We start from the raw sequence: 20,801 nt of genomic DNA on the forward strand, positions 1-20,801 counted from the left end.
CCTAAAAGTAGGCTGCATCTCTAGTCAAAAAGGAGAGCACTTTGTAAGGAATAGGACGCCATTTAGGACAGCCATTATCTCGGTACAGATATGACCGGATTGGTGAAAGCAATGCAGCAGAAGCCTTGCTCTTACCTGTCCAATTAAGTGTTAGATTAAGGATCACTTCAAGGAAGGAAGAAATGGATGAATTTTAAAGATTTCAATCAAAATACATCCTTTAGAACATCACACAGGATGTTATGTTAGTTAACTTATCTTCACTTAAAAACACAAAAATTGTATCAATGAAAGCAAAAAAAATTATTAGAAAAATGCTAAAAGTTTAAATAATTTGAATTACAAAAAGGCAATCTAAAATTCTCCACTCCTAATACAATGCAGATCAACGGTCATATTCACAGAGATATGAATTAAGAAAACAAAATCTATTTCAATATCAATAGTATTTTTATGATACTTTTTTAAACCTTTAGTAAACCAATAGATCAAATATTACATTCGTCATGATTGATTTGCTTTGTTGATTTCGGACAATTCTTACATTTAAACCGACAATGTATACATGCTCCTGTGAATGTGGCAAATCAAAATGATAAAATAGATCATTTACATCAATCCATTCACAAATCATTTAAGTACTTGATCTTTGTCTAGGAAGCTTAAGGAAGAATAATTTGTGTTAAAGTAAGCAAGAATCTCAAATAAGAACATTTATCTTGTTGTTTGACCACTCAGCTCTACTTTGTCCAGCTCTTAATTTTGAGTGACAGGCTCTTCCCAACCTGAATTATCAAAAAACAAATCCAAAGTAGAGCAAAAAGCTATTTCGCATTGTTCACATGTTGAATCTGTTAGTGGCAAATCCATAGAATATAACATTGACACTCACTTACAAATGATTTCTATCTAAATGATACCATTTTCACACTACTGAGCTGAGCTGAACAGAGCTGAACTGGCCTGGTTATTCATCCAGCATAGTTGCCTGAACCATGCTGGAAAGGACCATGTGAAAAGAAAATGTGTGTACAGCACGATTCAGGTCGACACGGTACTATGAACAGGGGATATGTCATACATTTAAAAAATTAAAAAATAGTTATTTTATAACGGAATTTCTCCCATAATAAAAAGGTTAAGAGTTGGTTAATGTAGGACCCAATGACTACAGCGACAAACTGGAGAGACACTGGTCAAGGCACACGTCAAGTTTTTGGTGAAAAGGTATAGTCCACTCCAAAATCCAAGTTCACCAGACACCATCATAACCCTAACAGCAGTAACTAATCACAGAGTGGGCCTTTTATGTGTAAGCAGAATCTATTCCATACTATCTGTACTAAGATGCCCGTTGTTTTCATTGGTTGGAGATGAATGCCTACGTGTTTCTTTCAATGCATGTGTAGAGGGATCTAGACATCGTGAAACAGACCACTTTGGGGGCATGAAAATGACAAACTTTGGTTCCGGGGTGAACTGTCCCTTTAAGTTGAATGGGACAGTCTATACTGACAATGGGGTGAACTGTCCCTTTAAGTTCAACGGGACAGCCTATACTGACAATGGGGTGAACTGTCCCTTTAAGTTCAACGGGACAGCCTATACTGACAAACCAACCTGCTGTTAAATATTCAAGCCATTCTTACACAACACCAGTCTCTCATTGCCAAAGCCAATACTCTACACATACAGCAGGACTATTTACGACATGAAAAGATTGGAAACAAAGTACCTCATTTTGACGAAAACTATCTGAAAAGGCTAATGAAATGGTGTGAATTTGAAGGTACGTTAGTTTGAGGTGATTTCTAAGTATAATGAAAAATGTGCATCTAATAATTACAGTAGCCCTGGTAACTAATAACCTAGCTGATTATCATAGTCTTATGAGACAGAGTACACACTTTAAACTTCATTATATTTTTCAATCAGGTTTCACCCTACTAAAAGCAACACTCATTGTCTTCATTTGTACATTGAAATTAAAGGATGCTGAGAAGCCACCATTGTTGAGAGTCTCAACCAGTGGTCCCTTTACAACAGAGTCTCTCAACCGGTGGTCCCTTTACAATGGCCAGACATGCAAGACACTATCAGGAGCAAACCCCCCCCCCCACACACACACACACACACACACACACACAGACAGAGAGAGAAAATCGCTAAAAGAGAACATACACACACGAGCATCGCAAAAAAAGATGCACACGAACACATACTGAAGAACATCACAACATCAGGCTTCCAATTCCCAAAAAACACAGTGGGTACAGTTTCCTACTCAAGCAACCATTTGTTTGCTGTCCGATGACCACAGCTCATATATGAAATGAGCTCCATGGTGGGACCTGCACTGGATGGTGACAGCAGGGGAGGGGGAGGGGATCCATCCCAAACAGGTGGTGCGGTGGTGGGCATTGGATGGAGGAGGTGAAGGGGGTATATGGGGGTTGAGTTAGCCCGGCCTGGGTGTAGTTGTTCCCCTGGAAGGCTCCGGAGGCAGCGGAGGCGGCTGCGGAGGTGGCAGCCGTCTGGAAGGTCTTGTTGGTGAACACGCCCTGGGAGAACTCCTGCTGGGCCTTCTGGAAGCTGGCCCCAGTATGCCAGTAGTGGCTGTGCACCTGGGGGAGGACACCACATCATTACGGGTTATAGAATAGAATGTATAGCAGGGCTCTCCAACCCTGTTCCTGGAGAGCTACCGTTCTGTAGGTTTTCACTCCCATCCTAATCTAGCACACCTGATTGTAATAATTAGCTGGTTGATAAACTGAATCAGGTTAATTATAACTTAGCCCCGTAAGAACCATCCTGATCTCGCCAGCTTACATTCTGTTTAACTACATGGATACAGTCACTTTGCCGTGGTTAAATTCCTAAAACCAATTGGATGAGGTCAGAGGTCCCTCCCCTCTGACCTTCTCATCCAATGGGTTTTGAGGAGGTGGTGAGGATGTGAGAGAGATTCTCCAGGGAGTTACGGTAACGCCACGTACCACCCTCAGCAGGATGACTGACAGCATAGCACAGGCAGTGAAGCAGTAGGCCACCACCATCATGACGGCTCCCATCGCCTCGTTGGAGGAAATGGCAGACAACGAGACGATCCAACCACTGGAATCAAGAAGGAAACGATATACGGTAAATTGTTTAATTTAGTCTAACGTGGGAATGTATTTTCCTTTTGAAATTATGTTATAAAAATGTACATGTTAGTCACCATTGAGCGTTTATATGGTTTATAGTCACAATATTTATAGAATTCACAATATTTCAGTAAATATACAGTGGCAAGATAAAACGTTTGAACCCTTTGGAATGACCTGGATTTCTGCTTAAATTGGTCATACAATTTCATCTGATCTTCATCTAAGTCACAACAATAGACAAACACAGTCTGTTTAAACTAATAACACACACAATTATACGTTTTCATGTCTTTATTGAACACACCATGTAAACATTCACAGTGCAGAGTGGAAAAAGGATGTTGGATTTAATAACTGGTTGACCCTCCTTTGGCAGCAATAACCTCGACCAAACGTTTTCTGTAGTTGCGGATCAGACCTGCACAATGGTCATGAGGAATTTTGGACCATTCCTCTTTACAAAACTGTTTCAGTTCAGAAATATTCTTAGGATGTCTGGTGTGAACCGCTCTCGAGGTCATGCCACAGCATCACAATCGGGTTGAGGTCAGGACTCTGACTGGGCCACTCCAGAAGGTGTATTTTCTTCTGTTGAAGAAGCCATTCTGTTGTTGATTTACTTCTGTGTTTTGGATGGTTGTCCTGTTGCATCACCCAACTTCTGTTGAGCTTCAATTGGTGGACAGATAGCCTTACTTTCTCCTGCAAAATGTCTTGCTAAAGTTGGGAATTCATTTTCCATCGATGATAGCAAGTTGTCCAGGCCCTAAGGCAGCAAAGCAGCCCCAAACCATGATGCCCCCACCACAATACTTTATAGATGGGATGATGTTTTGATGTTGGTGTGCTGTGCCTTTTTTTCTCCACACATAGTGTTGTGTGTTCCTTCCAAATAACACAACTTTAGTTTTATCTGTCCACAGAATATTTTGCCAGTAGCGCTGTGGAACATCCAGATGCTCTTTTGCGAACTTCAGACGTGCAGCAATGTTTTTTTTGGACATTAGTGGCTTCTTCCGTGATGTCCACCCTTGAACACCATTCTTGTTTAGTGTTTTACGTGTCGTAGACTCGTCAACAGAGATGTTAGCATGTTCCAGAGATTTCTGTAAGTCTTTAGCTGACACTCTAGGATTCTTCTTAACCTCAATGAGCATTCTGGACTGTGCTCTTGCAGTCATCTTTGCAGGACAGCCACTCCTAGGGAGAGTAGCAACAGTGCTGAACTTTCTCCATTTATAGACATTTTGTCTTACCGTGGACTGATGAACATCAAGGCTTTTAGAGATACTTATGTAACCCTTTTCAGCTTCATGCAAGTCAACAATTCTTAATCTTAGGTCTTCTGAGATCTCTTTTGTTCGAGGCATGGTTCACATCAGGCAATGCTTCTTGTGAATAGCAAACTCAGATGTTGTAAGTGTTTTTTATAGGGCAAGGCAGCTCTAACCAACATCTCCAATCTCGTCTCATTGATTAGACTCCAGGTTAGCGGACTCCTGACTCCAATTAGCTTTTGGAGAAGTCATTAGCCTAGGGGTTCACATACTTTTCCCAACCTACACTGTGAATGTTTAAATTATGTATTCAATATAGACAAGACATACAATTTGTGTGTTATTAGTTTAAGCACACTATGTTTGTCTATTGTTGTGACTTAGGTTAGAATTTATGCAGAAATCCAGGTAATTCCAAAGGGTTCACATACTTTTTTTGCAACTGTATTTCACTGATCAAACATGGAGGGTCTAAAAAGTTGAATGTACATCAAATATTTTCAGATTTCAGATTTACTTATCAACTATTCAAAGCAAACAGTGGGACCTGTTCCAATTCTTTACAAGTCAATTCTACATCCTCACTAACAGATCTGACCTGGGCCCATATTTACAAAGCATCTCAGAGTGCTGACCTAGGATCAGGTCCCTCATTGCCATTATACTCATATTTATTCTGACCTAAAAAGGGAAAACTGATCCTAGATCAGTACTCCTAATATTGGTCTGGTGTATATGGGCCCTGGTTGGACTGGTGAACAAACACAGATTGAAGATATGCAACAACAAAAAATACATCAATTTGACATCCATAGCATCCCACTCACTCAGACCTGTTCCTCACACCCACCTGTTTCCCAAGTTGGGGATGCCCACAGACTGGATAATGATAACCACCACTTGGCAGAAGAACACAAAGAAGAAGAAGAAGTAACTGAAGGAGCTGTCCGACCTGCAGAGACCCAGGGTTTAGAGAACACAGAATTAAATAACACCATTTGGCAGTAAATTGGTAAATAAAAGCCCAAAATATATATATTTTTTAAAACACTACACCGTTTCTCCGTGTTTGGACAGGATGCCAACGTCATTACAATGTAATCTATTTAATTGAAATAGTTTCATTAAGGAACACCATTACCACTATGACTGGGCATCAATACCCATAAAAATACAAATAAATAAAACAGTAAACAAACTACTACAAACATTTCCCTATTTGCTTAGTGGCAAGTAAGCCTACAAAATGGTCCTCTGTAGCCTGGATTACAGCCCTTAGTCGTGGTATATTGGCCACATAACACAAACCCCCGAGGTGCCTTATTGCTATTATAAACTGGTTACCAACGTAATTAGAGCAGTAAAAAGGACATGTTTTGTCATACCCGTGGTATACGGTCTGATATATCACAGCTGTCAGCCATATCAGCATTCAGGGCTCGAACCACCCAGTTTATAATATATAATCATATTTTTACCTTGCTACAGTAATGTTTCAAATCAGTCCCTCCAGTATCTTGCAATTGCATACTTTTTTTTAGCTAAATCAAGAGCTTGCAAATTTGACCAGTCAACACACTACAAAAAGAGGGCTCGCAATTTTAACCAATCAGCCCTTTTACCGCATAAAATGGTTCAATCAAGCAAGACTTCAACAAACCTTTCATCCCGTCAGTGCATTTTAGTGACAAATTTGAAAATGTACTATTTCTGCATGCAAATATCACACACAAAAACACACTGAAATCCTGGGAGGGACTTTCAAATGCACTTTGTGATCCACCAGATAAACAAAGCCTTGTTGTAAGCCAAAGCACAGTGGCATGCAAACCAATTGGATGCACAAATTAGCTATATGCAAACATGAAAGATTATACAATTTCTTATTAATTAAATAACTTAGAGCATTGGACTAGTAACCGGAAGGTTGCATGATCGAATCCCCGAGCTGACAAGGTAAAAATCTGTCGTTCTTCCCCTGAACAAGGCAGTTAATCCACTGTTCCTAGGCCGTCATTGAAAATAGGAATTTGTTCTTAACTGACTTGCCTAGTTAAATAAAAGTACAATAAAACATTTTTTTTATTAAGACTGGGGTGTGGAAAAAAAGGAAAAATATCCCTTTAAGCTAAAACATAATTGTCTGAAAGCCGGTAGATCAGTAGTTCCTGGTATACTCACTTGAAGGCCTTGTAGACAGGTCTGTACCAACAGAGGAAGGAGCAAGGGGTGAACAGGATGAGCCAAAGAATGGACAGGCCAAAGTCCACAACAAAGTACGTGTTCATGGTGAAGTTGGCCAGACAGGCCAGCATGTTGAGGAACAGAGTCACACAGTAGACTGGAGGGAGGGAGAGAGAGAGGGGGTTGTGTTTATTAGGTACCAAATGGAAGAAAACTGACTGGAACAGGGTTAAGGCAACCTGGACTCATTTTTGTTTTCCGTTGCAAAATGCTTTCAATGTGAACACGCCTCCAATGAATGCAACGCTAATGATACAATGGTTATGAGGTTATAGTGCAGACTGTAAGCTTTAATTTGAGGGTATTTTCATCCATATCAGGTGAACCATCTTTAAATTACAGCACTTTTTGTACATAGTCCCCCCTCATTTTAGGGGACCAAAAGTATTGGGACAAATTCACTTATGTGTATTAAAGTAGTCAAAAGCTTAGTATTTGGTCCCATATACCTAACACACAATGACTACATCAAGCTTGTGACTCTACAAACTTGTTGGATGCATTTGCTGTTTGTTTTGGTTGTGTTTCATATTATGTGCCCAATAGAAATTAATGGTAAATAATGTAGAGTTATTTTGGAGTCACTTTAAATTGTAAATAAGAAGTGAATATGATTCTAAACACTTCTTCATTAATGAGGACGCTACCATGATTAGACAGTCCTGAATTAATCATGAATAATGATGAGTGAGAAAGTTACAGACGCACAAATATCATGCACCCAAGACAGTTTGCGCTGTTCTGTGAAGGGAGTAGTACACAGCGTTGTACGAGATCTTCAGTTTCTTGGCAATTTTTTACATGGAATAGCCTTCATTTCTCAGAACAAGAATAGACTGACAAGTTTCAGAAGAAAGTTCTTTGTTTCTGGCCATTTTGAGCCTGTAATCAAACCCACAAATGCTGATGCTCCAGGTACTCCACTAATCTAAAGAAGGCCAATTTTATTGCTTCTTTAAACAGAACAACAGTTTTCAGCTTTGCTAACATAACTGCAAAAGGTTTTCTAATGATCAATTAGCTAATCCAAATTAATAATTTTAAAAGGCTAACACAACGTGCCATTGGAACACAGGAGTGATGGTTGCTGATAATGGGCCTCTTTACGCCTATGTAGATAATGCATAAAACAATATATATATTTTTTTTAATCAGCCATTTCCAGCTACAATAGTCATTTACAACATTAACAATGTCTACACTGTATTTCTGATCAATTTGATGTTATTTTAAAGGACAAAAAAAAGCTTTCCTTTCAAAAACAAGGACATTTCTTGACCCCAAACTTTTGAACGGTAGTGTATATAGAGAGGCATAGATATAGATGGGTATAGATATAGATGGGTACAGGTATAGATATAGATGGGTACAGGTATAGATGGGTACAGGTGTAGATATAGATGGGTATAGATATAGATGGTACAGATATAGATATAGATGGGTATAGATATAGATGGTACAGGTACAGATATAGATGGGTATAGGTATAGTTATAGATGGGTATAGATATAGATGGGTACAGGTATAGATATAGATGGTACAGGTACAGATATAGATGGGGACAGATAAATGGGTACAGGTATACATGGGTACGTATGCATGTATAGATGGTACAGGTATAGATATAGATGGGTATAGATATAGATGGGTATAGATATAGATGGTACAGGTACAGATACAGATGGGTACAGGTACAGATGGGGACAGATAAATGGGTACAGGTATACATGGGTACAGGTATAGATATCTATGTATGCATGTATATATGGTACAGGTATAGATATAGATGGGTACATGTATAGATGGGTACGTATGTATGCATGTATGGATGGTACAGGTATAGATAGGTACGTATATATGTATGTATAGATATAGATGGTACAGGTATAGATAAGGGATGTACAACAATTAGCCCTGTTCTCCTGCCATGCAGACAGAGCAGTGCCTGACATTACAATATACCGTGAGTTAACATCTTTGCTGTATTTAACAAAGCAACTAACCAGTCTTTGTGGTAGTGCCACACACACAGTGTACTTACACATCCACAGATAGTACAACATCTTGCAAACCCTCCGGTGCTCCATGGGAATCTCCTCCGAGGAGTCCTGGTAGAAGCAAGGATTTATGGGAAAAGCCTTGGGAAGAGGTGGCCAGTTGTTGTCATTGCCTAATTAAAATGAAAATGGATTGATTAATATGTCATCATTCACTTTTTGTCAACAGCTCTATTGCAAGAATCGTCTATTTCCCAACAAGATGTTTCCATGCTAAATTACAGAGACATCATTTATAGATCGGCAGGTGAGGGTGCTCTCGAGCGGCTAGATGTTCTTTACCATTCGGCCATCAGATTTGCCACCAATACTCCTTATAGGACACATCACTTCACTCCTCTGTAAACTAGTCATCTCTGTATACCCGTCGCAAGACCCACTGGTTGATGCTCATTTATAAAACCCTCTTAGGCCTTACTCCCCTCTATCTGAGATATCGACTGCAGCCCTCATCCTCCACAAACAACACCTGTTCTGCCAGTCACATTCTGTTAAAGATCCCAAAAGCACACACATCCTTGGGTCGCTCGTCCTTTCAGTTCGCTGCAGCTAGCGACTGGAACGAGCTGCAACAAACACTCAAATTGGACGGTTTTATCTCAATCTCTTCATTCAAAGACTCAGTCATGGACACTTACTGACAGTTGTGGCTGCTTTGTGTGATGTATTGTTGTCTCTACCTTCTTGCCCTTTGTGCTGTTGTCTGTGCCCAATAATGTTTGTACCATGTTTTGTGCTTCTATCATGTTGTGTTGCTACCATGCTGTGTCATCATGTGTTGCTGCCTTTCTATGTTGTCATCTTAAGTCTCTTTATGTAGTGTTGTCCCTCGTCGTGATGTGTGTTTTGTCCTAATATATATATATATATATATATATATATATATATATTTCTTTTTCCCCTTCTTTTTTTTGGCCTTCCTGATATTAATTGAAACGGGTTGATCCAAAACCTACTAAGAGGCTACTGTGGGGAGAAGGATAGGCTAGGGTATGTTCAGAGATCTATGGTGTGAGGAGAAGGAGAGGGTAGGGTATGTTCAGAGATCTATGGTGTGAGGAGAAGGAGAGGGTAGGATATGTTCAGAGGTCTATGGTGTGAGGAGAAGGAGAGGGTAGGATATGTTCAGAGGTCTATGGTGTGAGGAGAAGGAGAGGGTAGGATATGTTCAGAGGTCTATGGTGTGAGGAGAAGGAGAGGGTAGGATATGTTCAGAGGTCTATGGTGTGAGGAGAAGGAGAGGGTAGGATATGTTCAGAGGTCTATGGTGTGAGGAGAAGGAGGGTAGGATATGTTCAGAGGTCTATGGTGTGAGGAGAAGGAGAGGGTAGGATATGTTCAGAGGTACAGTTGAAGTCGGAAATGTACATGCACTTAGGTTGGAGTCATTAAAACACGTTTTTCAACCACTCCACAAATTTCTTGTTAACAAACTATAGTTTTGGCAAGTCGGTTAGGACATCTACTTTGTGCATGACACAAGTAATTTTTCCAACAATTGTTTACAGACAGATTATCATTCACTGTATCACAATTCCAGTGGTTCAGAAGTTTACTGTGCCTTTAAACAGCTTGGAAAATTCCAGAAAATGATGTCATGGCTTTAGAAGCTTCTGATAGGCTAATTGACATCATTTGAGTTAATTGGAGGTGTACCTGTGGATGTTCTTCAAGGCCTACCTTCAAACTCAGTGCCTCTTTGCTTGACATCATGGGAAAATCAAAAGAAATCAGCCAAGACCGCAGACATTTCTTTGTAGACCTCCACAAGTCTGGTTCATCCTTGGGAGCTATTTCCAAACGCCTGAAGGTACAATGTTCATCTGTACAAACAATAGTACGCAAGTATAAACACCATGGGACCATGCAGCCGCCATACCGCTCAGGAAGGAGACGCGTTCTGTCTCCTAGAGATGAACGTACTTTGGTGCGAAAAGTGCAAATCATTCCCAGAACAACAGCAAAGGACCTTGTGAAGATGCGGGAGGAAACAAGTACAAAAGGGTCTATATCCACAGTAAAACGAGTCCTATATCGACATAACCTGAAAGGCCGCTCAGCAAGGAAGAAGCCACTGCTCCAAAACCGCCACAAAAAAAGCCTGACTACAGTTTGCAACTGCACATGGGGACAAAGATCGTACTTTTTGGAGAAATGTCCTCTGGTCTGATGAAACAAAAATAGGACTGTTTGGCCATAATGACCATCGTCATGTTTGGAGGAAAAAGGGGGAGGATTGCAGGCCGAAGAACACCATCCCAACCGTGAAGCACGGGGGTGGCAGCATCATGTTGTAGGGGTGCTTTGCTGCAGGAGGGACTGGTGCACTTCACAAAACAGATGGCATCATGAGGTAGGAAAATTATGTGGATATATTGAAGCAACATCTCAAGACATCAGTCAGGAAGTTAAAGCTTGGTCGCAAATGGGTCTTCCAAATGGACAATGACCCCAAGCATACTTCCAAAGTTGTGGCAAAATGGCTTAAGGACAACAAAGTCAAGGTATTGGAGTGGCCATCACAAAGCCCTGACCTCAATCCTATAGAAAATTTGTAGGCAGAACTGAAAAAGCATGTGTGAGCAAGGAGGCCTACAAACCAGACTCAGTTACACCAGCTCTGTCAGGAGGAATGGGCAACATTCACCCAACTTATTTTATTGTGGGAAGCTTGTGGAAGGCTACCCGAAACATTTGACCCAAGTTAAACAATTTAAAGGCAATGCTACCAAATACTAATTGAGTGTATGTAAACTTCTGACCCACTGGAAATGTGATGAAAGAAATAAAAGCTGAAATAAATCATTCTCTCTACTATTATTCTGACATTTCACATTCTTAAAATAAAGTGGTGATCCTAACTGACCTAAGACAGGGAATTTTTACAAGGATTAAATGTCAGGAATTGTGAAACACCTTAGCCAAATACATTTAAACTCAGTTTATGTAAACTTCCGACTTCAACTGTATATGGTGTGGGGAGAAGGTAGGATATGTTCAGAGGTATATGGTGTGGGGAGAAGGAGAGGGTAGGATATGTTCAGAGGTAGATGGTGTGAGGAGTAGGAAGGATATGCTCAGAGGTATATGGTGTGAGGAGTAGGAAGGATATGCTCAGAGGTATATGGTGTGAGGAGTAGGAAGGATATGCTCAGAGGTATATGGTGTGGGGTGTAGGCAGTGACCTGTTGAGGTGCCCCTGCTCTGCAACTCCTTCACTATGTGCTCCAGGTCTGCAGCCTCCCTCTGCAGCCTCCCCAGCTCCTCCTGCTGCCTCAGCAGGCTAGCCTGGACCGCAGCCGCCGTGGCCTGGAGGGACACGAGGGGAGAGAGCACAGGTGCCATTTTGGCCTGAATGTTGGCTGTATTGTTCACATACATACATAATATTACATTAGGCTATTCCATTTTTTATCACATGTAACCACATAAATTGTTTGAGGTTAACAATATATACTTTTGCTCATGGGTGTGGAAAGGTCTGTCCCTTTCTGGCCAATCAGCTCATTTATGGACCATATATTGGTCCATTTAAGGGAGCTGTTTTGGCGAACCCTAACCCCCAGAAGCAAAAACTTCCATATAGCTTCTTTAAAATCAGTATTGGACAAGTAGACAGTCAAATATGGAAAAGGAAAAATGTTTTCATGTTTTCATTCTTATGTGATGACATTGATGGCTTATGGTTCCATTGTAAACTAGTGACCAGCGTCATCACTGACCTGTGGGCTGGGCTCTGTTGACGGCTGTAGCACGGCAGGCTGGGAAGGGATCCTGGAGGCCGGAATGGTGGGCCCCGATAGGCTAACCTGAAACAGGAAATACACATGGCAGACTGAGAAAAAGCGGGGCAAAAAACACACAATACAGTAGTCTGTGATCTATGGGACGTCAATCTATTCAACGTCAGTTACTGTAGTTTTGATCTGGTGTGTGTGTGTGTGTGTGTGTGTGTGTATGTGTGCAGGGGTAAAAAGCAAGTGATCTTACCGTCTGATGGTCTACGTCAGAGTTGGTCACTTCTGTAACTGAGGGATCCTGAAACAAAACAACACATTTCCTCTTCAGTATATGCAACAATCAGCTCATTCTCATTAGCATTACGTTCAATGTGATTATTGTCTCATCTAATAGGCCTATCAATCCATCGCAGAAAGAATGTGTGATGCAACAATGGCGGCCTTCACATGTGACGTTCGTAGCCTTCAATAACAGAACTCATATAAAAGAGATTGCTTATGAATTCTTGTGATATTTCGAGAGGCCGAATAGCTCAAGAAGCTTAATTTCCTGAAGTAAAAAAAGTGTATGGAACGTCAGTCAGGGACATCCGCACTCAACCCAGAGTGCAGTTTGGCTTGATATGTCAACCCAGAGTCCAGTTTGGCTTGATATGTCAACCCAGAGTCCAGTTTGGCTTGATATGTCAACCCAGAGTCCAGTTTGGCTTGATATGTCAACCCAGAGTCCAGTTTGGCTTGATATGTCAACCCAGGGTCCAGTTTGGCTTGATATGTCAACCCAGAGTCCAGTTTGACTTGATATGTCAACCCAGAGTCCAGTTTGGCTTGATATGTCAACCCAGGGTCCAGTTTGACTTGATATGTCAACCCAGGGTCCAGTTTGGCTTGATATGTCAACCCAGAGTCCAGTTTGGCTTGATATGTCAACCCAGAGTCCAGTTTGGCTTGATATGTCAACCCAGGGTCCAGTTTGACTTGATATGTCAACCCAGGGTCCAGTTTGGCTTGATATGTCAACCAGGAGTCCAGTTTGACTTGATATTTCAGTGGGCAACAGAAAGAAAATGGCATCTCTGTATCACTAAGTAACTACCATAGAAAGAGAGCTGAGATCTTTGCCATTTAACCATAGTAATAAGCCTTTGATAAATCATTCATTACAATGGGAAGCATCCCAAGAAATACCAGGCAGGAGGCTCTCTCAACAATCCAATCCAGTAATTAGAAGGGTGTGGTGTTAAACAGAGAAGCCAATAGCGTTGACATTACCACACCAGACCTTCCAATAGGCTACTCAGTCTCTACCCTGGCTGTGTGTGTGGGCCCAAATTATTCTTTTTTTTACCTTTATTTAACTAGGCAAGTCAGTTAAGAACAAATTCTTATTTACAATGACGGCCTACCCCGGCCAAACCCTCCCCTAACCCGTACGACGCTGGTTCCAATTGTGCGTCGCCCTACGGGACTCCCGATCACGGCCGGTTGTGATACAGCCCAGGATCGAACCAGGGTTTGTAGTGACGTCTCTAGCACAGAGATGCAGTGCCTTAGACCACTGCGTCACTGCTTAGGTGTGCCAGTTTCACAATTTTACAGCAAAGCTGTAACTTCTTACATCTTACCATTGTCGTAGTCTCCTGTGCTAGAGTCACCAATCATTATGGCCGAAATCTGAGCCCAGTCAGAGTCACCACTGGTCGAGTCACGAATCGAGTCCATTAATATACAATTCGTTGTGTTATACAATTGTTTGTAGTCGCCAACAGATGGCAGTATAACGCCACTCATTAAAACCCCCAACTAATTTAGAATTCATCACTAACTCAAGTTCTACTCAATACATTTACGTCATTTAGCAGACGCTCTTATCCAGAGCAACTTACAAATTGGTGCATTCACCTTATGATATCCAATACCTGGGGTGTATTCATTACGGATACCTTTTTAGAACTAAAACGGAAGTCAACAGAGAAAACGGAACAAAACCGGAAGGGACCTACCTGAATTTATCCAATAGAAACTCTCGTTTGTGATTTCCATTTAGAGTAAATAGTTTCTGTTTCAAAATGTTTTGCATTTACAAAATGTTTTGCATTTTCAAAATGTTTTGCAACAGAATCGGCGTAATGAATACACCCGTGTTGCACTACTTAAATGAACAGTAAGTCAGGCTCTCAGATACGTTTTTATAATCACCCACTGATAAAGTGCATTCAGAAAGTATTAAGACCCCTTCCCCTTTTCCACATTTTGTAACTGTAAAGCCTTATTCTAAAATGGATGAAATGACTTTTTTCCCTCATCAATCTACACACATTATCCCATAATTACAAAAGTGAACGTTTTTTTTATTAATTTTTTTACATTTTTGCAAATGTATAAACAATTAAAAATGTAAATACATAAGTATTCAGACCCTTTGCTATGAGACTCAAAATTGTGCTCAGGTTCATCCTGTTTCCATTGATCATCCTTGAGATGTTTCTACAACTTGATTGGAGTACAACTTTGGTAAATTCAATTGATTGGACATGATTTGGATATAAGGATTGGACATGATTTCTATAAGGTCCCACAGTTGACAGTGCATGTCAGAGCAAAAACCAAGCCATGAGGTCGAAGGAATTGTCTGTAGAGCTTGGAGACAGGACTGTGACAAGGCGCAGATCTGGGGAAGGGTACCAAAAAAATTGGTTTCCATGTGTTTGATGCCATTCCATTCCAGCTATAATTATGAATGGTCCTCCACTCAGCAGCCTCCACTGGTGTAGGTGTTTTATAGAGTACCACAGTATGAGTCATAATACTCATGAAACATAGTGGTCAAACAGGGAAATGGTTCCAATCATTTTTCCACCATACATTTTTCCCATAGGTGATTTTAGAAACACTTAAAATAAGGGCTGTGTTCCCTGGCGTGACGTTTTGATAACCATGTAAATATCTCTTGGACAAGGTGTCTTTTATCAATATATTCGCCTGTACTTACCACCCCAAAAATTAAATGCGATTTAACTGCTAATGTGGCTATCATAAAGAACTACAAATGTCATGAGTCCTGGACTCGAGTACTACGACACTGCATCTAACCCACTGAGTCAAGTGAGTCCTGGACTCGAGTACTACGACACTGCATCTAACCCACTGAGTCAAGTGAGTCCTGGACTCGAGTACTACGACACTGCATCTAACCCACTGAGTCAAGTGAGTCCTGGACTCGAGTACTACGACACTGCATCTAACTCACTGAGTCAAGTGAGTCCTGGACTCGAGTACTACGACACTGCATCTAACCCACTGAGTCAAGTGAGTCCTGGACTCGAGTACTACGACACTGCATCTAACCCACTGAGTCCTGGACTCGAGTACTACGACACTGCATCTAACCCACTGAGTCAAGTGAGACTCATCCTCATTAAGTAATGCCCACAATTAGAATAACAGACATGTTTTTTTTAGCATCCATGACCTGTTACAGGCTACAGGAGGCTGAGCTATTTGTTCAGGCTCATATACACCCTGCAAGCAAACAGTCAGTAGAGATGCTGGAAGTACAGTAAGAGTGATTGCTTTGCAACTACTAGCTACCATTAAAGTACTGGTATACAGTGCATTCGTAAAGTATTCAGACCCCTTCACTTTTTCCATTTTTTTTAACGTTACAGCCTTATTATAAAATGTAAAAAAATGATGGGGGGGGGGGGGGAACTACCTACACAGAATAACCCATAATGACAAAGCAAAAACAGGTTTTAAGAAATAAAAAACGAAATATCACATTAACATAATAATTCAGACCCTTTACTCAGGACTTTGTTGAAGCACCTTTGGCAGCGATTACAGCCTCAAGTATTCTTGGATATGACTCTACAAGCTTGGCACACCTGTATTTGGAAAGTTTCTTACATTCTCCTCTGCAGATCCTCTCAAGATCTGTCAGACCTGCAAAGCTATTTTCAGGTCTCTCCAGAGATGGTCGATCAGGTTCAAGTCTGGGCTCTGGCTGGGTCCCTCAAGAAACTTGCTTAGGGTCATTGTCCTGTTGGAAGGTGAACCTTCGCCCCAGTCTGAGGTCCTGAGTGCTCTGGAGCAGGTTTTCATCAAGGATCTCTGTACTTTGCTCCATTCAGCTTTGCCTCGATCCTGACTAGTCTCCCAGTCCCTGCTGCTGAAAAACATCCCCAAATCATGATGTTGCCACTGTAACAGTGTAGGTTCCGTCCCTCTCTTCGGCCCAACCCGGGCTCTAACCAGGGACCCTTGCACACATCAACAACTGACACCCCGCGAAGCATCGTTACCCATCGCGCCACAAAAGCCGCGGCCCTTGCAACGCAAGGGGAAACCCTACTTCAAGTCTCAGAGCGAGTGACGTCACTGATTGAAATGCTATTAGCGCGCACCACCGCTAACTAACTAGCCATTTCACATCGGTTACACCACCACCATGCTTCACCATAAGGATGGTGCCAGGTTTCCTCCAGACGTGACGCTTGGCATTCAAGCCAAAGAGTTCTTGGTTTCTCATGGTCTGAGAGTCCTCTTGGTGCCCTTTGGCAAACTTCAAGCGGGCTGTCATGTGCCTTATACTGAGGAGTGGCTTCCGTCTGGCCACTCTATCATAAAGGCCTGATTGGTGGAGTGCTGCAGAGATGCTTGTCATTCTGGAAGGTTCTCCAATCTCCAGAGGAACTCTGGAGCTCTGTCAGAGTGGCCATTGGGTTCCTGGTCACCTCCCTGACCAAGGCCCTTCTTTCCCGATTGCTCAGTTTTGCCGGGCGGCCTGCTCAAGGAAGAGTCTTGGTGGTTCCAAACTTCTTCCATTGAAGAATTATGGAGGCCACTGTGTTCTTGGGGACATTCAATGCTGCAGATTTTTTTTGGTACCCTTCCCGAGATCTGTGCCTCGACACAATCCTGTCTCGGAGCTCTACAGACAATTCCTTCGACCTCATGGCTTGGTTTTTGCTCTGACATGCACTTGCAACTGTGGGACCGTTTATAGACAGGTGTGTGCCTTTCCAAATCATGTCCAATTAATTGAATTTAGCACAGGTGGACTCCAAGTTGTAGAAAAATCTGAAATATGATCAATGGAAACAGGATGCACCTGAGCTCAATTTTGAGTCTCATAGCAAAGGGTCTGAATACTTATGTAAAGAAGGTATCTGTTTTTTATTTTGAATAAATTAGCAAAAATGTCTAATAAACAGTTTTTGCTTTGTCATTATTGGGTATTGTGTGTAGATTGATGAGGGGGATTTTTTTTAAATCCATTTTAGAATAAGGCTGTAACGTAACAAAATGTCAAGGGGTCTGAATACTTTCCAAAGGCACTGTATCTCATACAGGCCAGGCCTATAGGCCTATCCAGATTTGACGTAGTTACAGCAGTAACAATACCGTTTCACTGTACAAGTGGCAAACAGTCCTTAGGCTGCTAGGTAGCCCGTGTGTTTTCTGTAAGTTTTAATTGAAACAGTGGATACTATTTGTTTAGACTAGATGTTGAATTCTGTCAACATTACACACCAGGTCAGCCCTTTTACTGCTGGCAAAAGTACTGAAAATTGGTAAAGTACCCTATGCAGCATCTTACAGTATACAGGAGGTATTGTTTCATACTACTTACTGTAAAATGCTGAAATAGGACAATTTAACAGCCTATTTAATGGAGTTCCCAGCTGTGTCGCTAGTCAATAAAGCAGTATGCGCTACAGTATTCACAGGAAACATTTCCCAGTTTAAAACTGCCAAGAAGCCATACATTCTGAGTGAGAGTCAGCTGGATTCCCATCTTATTACTCAGAATAGCTGGATTCCCATCTTATTACTCAGAATAGCTGGATTCCCATCTTATTACTCAGAATAGCTGGATTCCAATTGTATTTCTCAGAACAGCTGGATTCCCATTGCATTTCTCAGAACAGCTGGATTCCCATTGCATTTCTCAGAACAGCTGTATTCCCATTGCATTTCTCAGAACAGCTCTCTCTCTCAAACTTTCTCGATGGCCAGTGTGGCACCAGGCTTGAACCCTATCTCTGCTTGGCAGTTTCATACCTCAGATAAATCAGACACATGGTTAGAGGCTACAATTTAGTTGCGTTACATTTCACACCCACATTCTGTGTTTGGAGTGAAGTGACTTCGTAGCCTAATTGGTGTTTTGAGATTCCATTTTGCTGAGTTCTATTGGGAGATATTGTAAAAGGTGCAACTGAGCTGTAAGCCTACAGCCTAGACATCCTGGAGGCTGTGACGTTTGTTCACATCTAAAGGTAAACCGCATAGTGTAGGTTCATGGAAAAAAAGATGCATTCACTGACAGTGCGCTCATAACGTAGCCTATAGGCGAACAAACGTGTGTAATTTCATAAGGCCTACTTTGTAACCATTTAGCATTCTTTGCTGTGAAAGCATAGTAGACTTACAGTCTTATTTATCAGTTTGTACGCTATTTCCTTTATCAAATGTACACTGTTCTTTTGCAACTTCTTGTATCTGAGAGAGATGAGGTAAACCATCTGTGGCTAAAACCTTGTCAATCATGCTACAAACCCAGATACACCCAACACGTTTCCTGTGTTACTTTGTAGCAAGACTTGGAGAAAAGTTAGAGCCAACTTTGTATCAAGACGTGTGTAAAAAAAATAATAAAAGCGTATTACCTGAAAAGGGATGATGTCGTACGATTCTACAAATGGGTTATCTTCAAATCCCGACATTTTAATAGCGTTTTATAATATCTCCTCAAAGTAGACACAATATAGCCCTCCTATCGCTTGATAAGCTCCTCTTTCTTTCATTGGTTATTTCCTGAAATTGAGTTTAGTGCCCAGACGTAGGCTACATATGAGAATGACAGGTGCGTCATTTGGATAGTCAAGTAAAGTGCGTCATCTGTAGATTTTTTTATTGAAACTTTATAGATGCTTTGGGATGCAGACGTCTCAGATTTATTTAATACAAATGTGCATGTTTTTAATACCAAATTGAGGACACAATTCAATGTGTATTAATTGCACTAGCTAGGCCAATAATTAAAAGCACAATCATTTGGAAACATTCCCTAAGCTAATGTAGACTAGGTCAAAGTTTGATAATAAAAAAATATTTTAATTTGAACAAAACTATAGCAGAGAAAATATAGACATAAATGTGGTTTGAAAGTGACAAGGATGAGCCCATAGCATATCATGACGCCAGAACTACTGTGAACGCTGACGTTCCAGCGATGGAGGAAGTAAGAGGTGAGACATATTTATCCCTTTTTGTATTGATTTAATCCATAAAATACCCTAAATGACACTTTCACATGTAGCGACAAAGTCGCCAATATAAAACTAATCAAAGAGAAGCGCATCGGTAACAAACACAGCACGCGAGCGTACCTTCTTAAAGAACACACACATTCATTAATTCTCATGTGTTTTTAAGTATTCAGAAAATACAAATGCATCAATTCATACGAGACACATGCATGTATTCCATTCCATTCAAATGGTTGTTTGGGTTCAATAGCCTATAAAGTATCTGATGTTTTGCCTTCAAATGGTTGTTTGGGGTTCAATAACATTATTGCCAGCTGCACTGAGGTCAGAACACAATCACAGTTACACACCTTGGAGCCTGGCGTGAGATATGGGTATATCAATGAAGTGATGGGATATGCCACTGTACTCCAAATTGTACCTTTAATCTACACTGCTCCATCGAGAAGATTGAAATACTGCTAGTTTTCCTGGAAAACTGCCCTTGTTGCCCTAATGGTAGCTACCAGTAGCCACAGCAGCCATTATGGAATGGCACTTATTTTACTTGTATTATTGTCTATGCTGATGTCTAGTCACTTTACCCTGCCTTCATGTACATATCTACCTCAAATACCTTATTATTATCGATCCTGATGCCAAGTCACTTTACCCTGCCTTCATGTACATATCTACCTCAAATACCTTATTATTATCGATCCTGATGCCAAGTCACTTTACCCTGCCTTCATGTACATACAGTTGAAGTCAGAAGATTACATACACCTTAGCCAAATACATTTAAACTCAGTGTTTCACAATTCCTGACATTTAATCATAGTAAAGTCCCTGTCTTAGGTCAGTTAGGATCACCACTTTATTTTAAGAATGTGAAATGTCAGAATAATAGTATAGAGAATGATTTATTTCAGCTTTTATTTCTTTCATCACATTCCCAGTGGGTCAGAAGTTTATATACACTCAATTAGTATTTGGTAGCATTTCCTTTAAATTGTTTAACTTGGGTCAAACTTTTCAGTTAGCCTTCCACAAGCTTCCCACAATAAGTTGGGTG

At 41.0% G+C, this 20,801-nt stretch overlaps 1 protein-coding gene across 1 annotated transcript; it reads right to left on the reverse strand.

The window, feature by feature from the left end:
* Positions 1–431: 431 nt before the first annotated feature.
* Positions 432–19,704, reverse strand: LOC106584641 (secretory carrier-associated membrane protein 2). Its single transcript, XM_014170125.2, has 9 exons — positions 19,145–19,704; positions 12,721–12,768; positions 12,453–12,539; positions 11,916–12,039; positions 8,715–8,843; positions 6,611–6,770; positions 5,280–5,381; positions 3,000–3,117; positions 432–2,624 (listed from the first exon to the last, which is right to left on the reverse strand). Exons 1-9 carry the CDS (start codon positions 19,199–19,201, stop codon positions 2,322–2,324), a joined length of 1,128 nt encoding a protein of 375 aa, XP_014025600.2. The 5' UTR covers positions 19,202–19,704; the 3' UTR covers positions 432–2,321.
* Positions 19,705–20,801: the final 1,097 nt, after the last annotated feature.

The sequence above is a fragment of the Salmo salar genome, chromosome ssa23 (assembly GCF_905237065.1).
Source record: "Salmo salar chromosome ssa23, Ssal_v3.1, whole genome shotgun sequence".
NCBI classification, from domain to species: domain Eukaryota; kingdom Metazoa; phylum Chordata; class Actinopteri; order Salmoniformes; family Salmonidae; genus Salmo; species Salmo salar.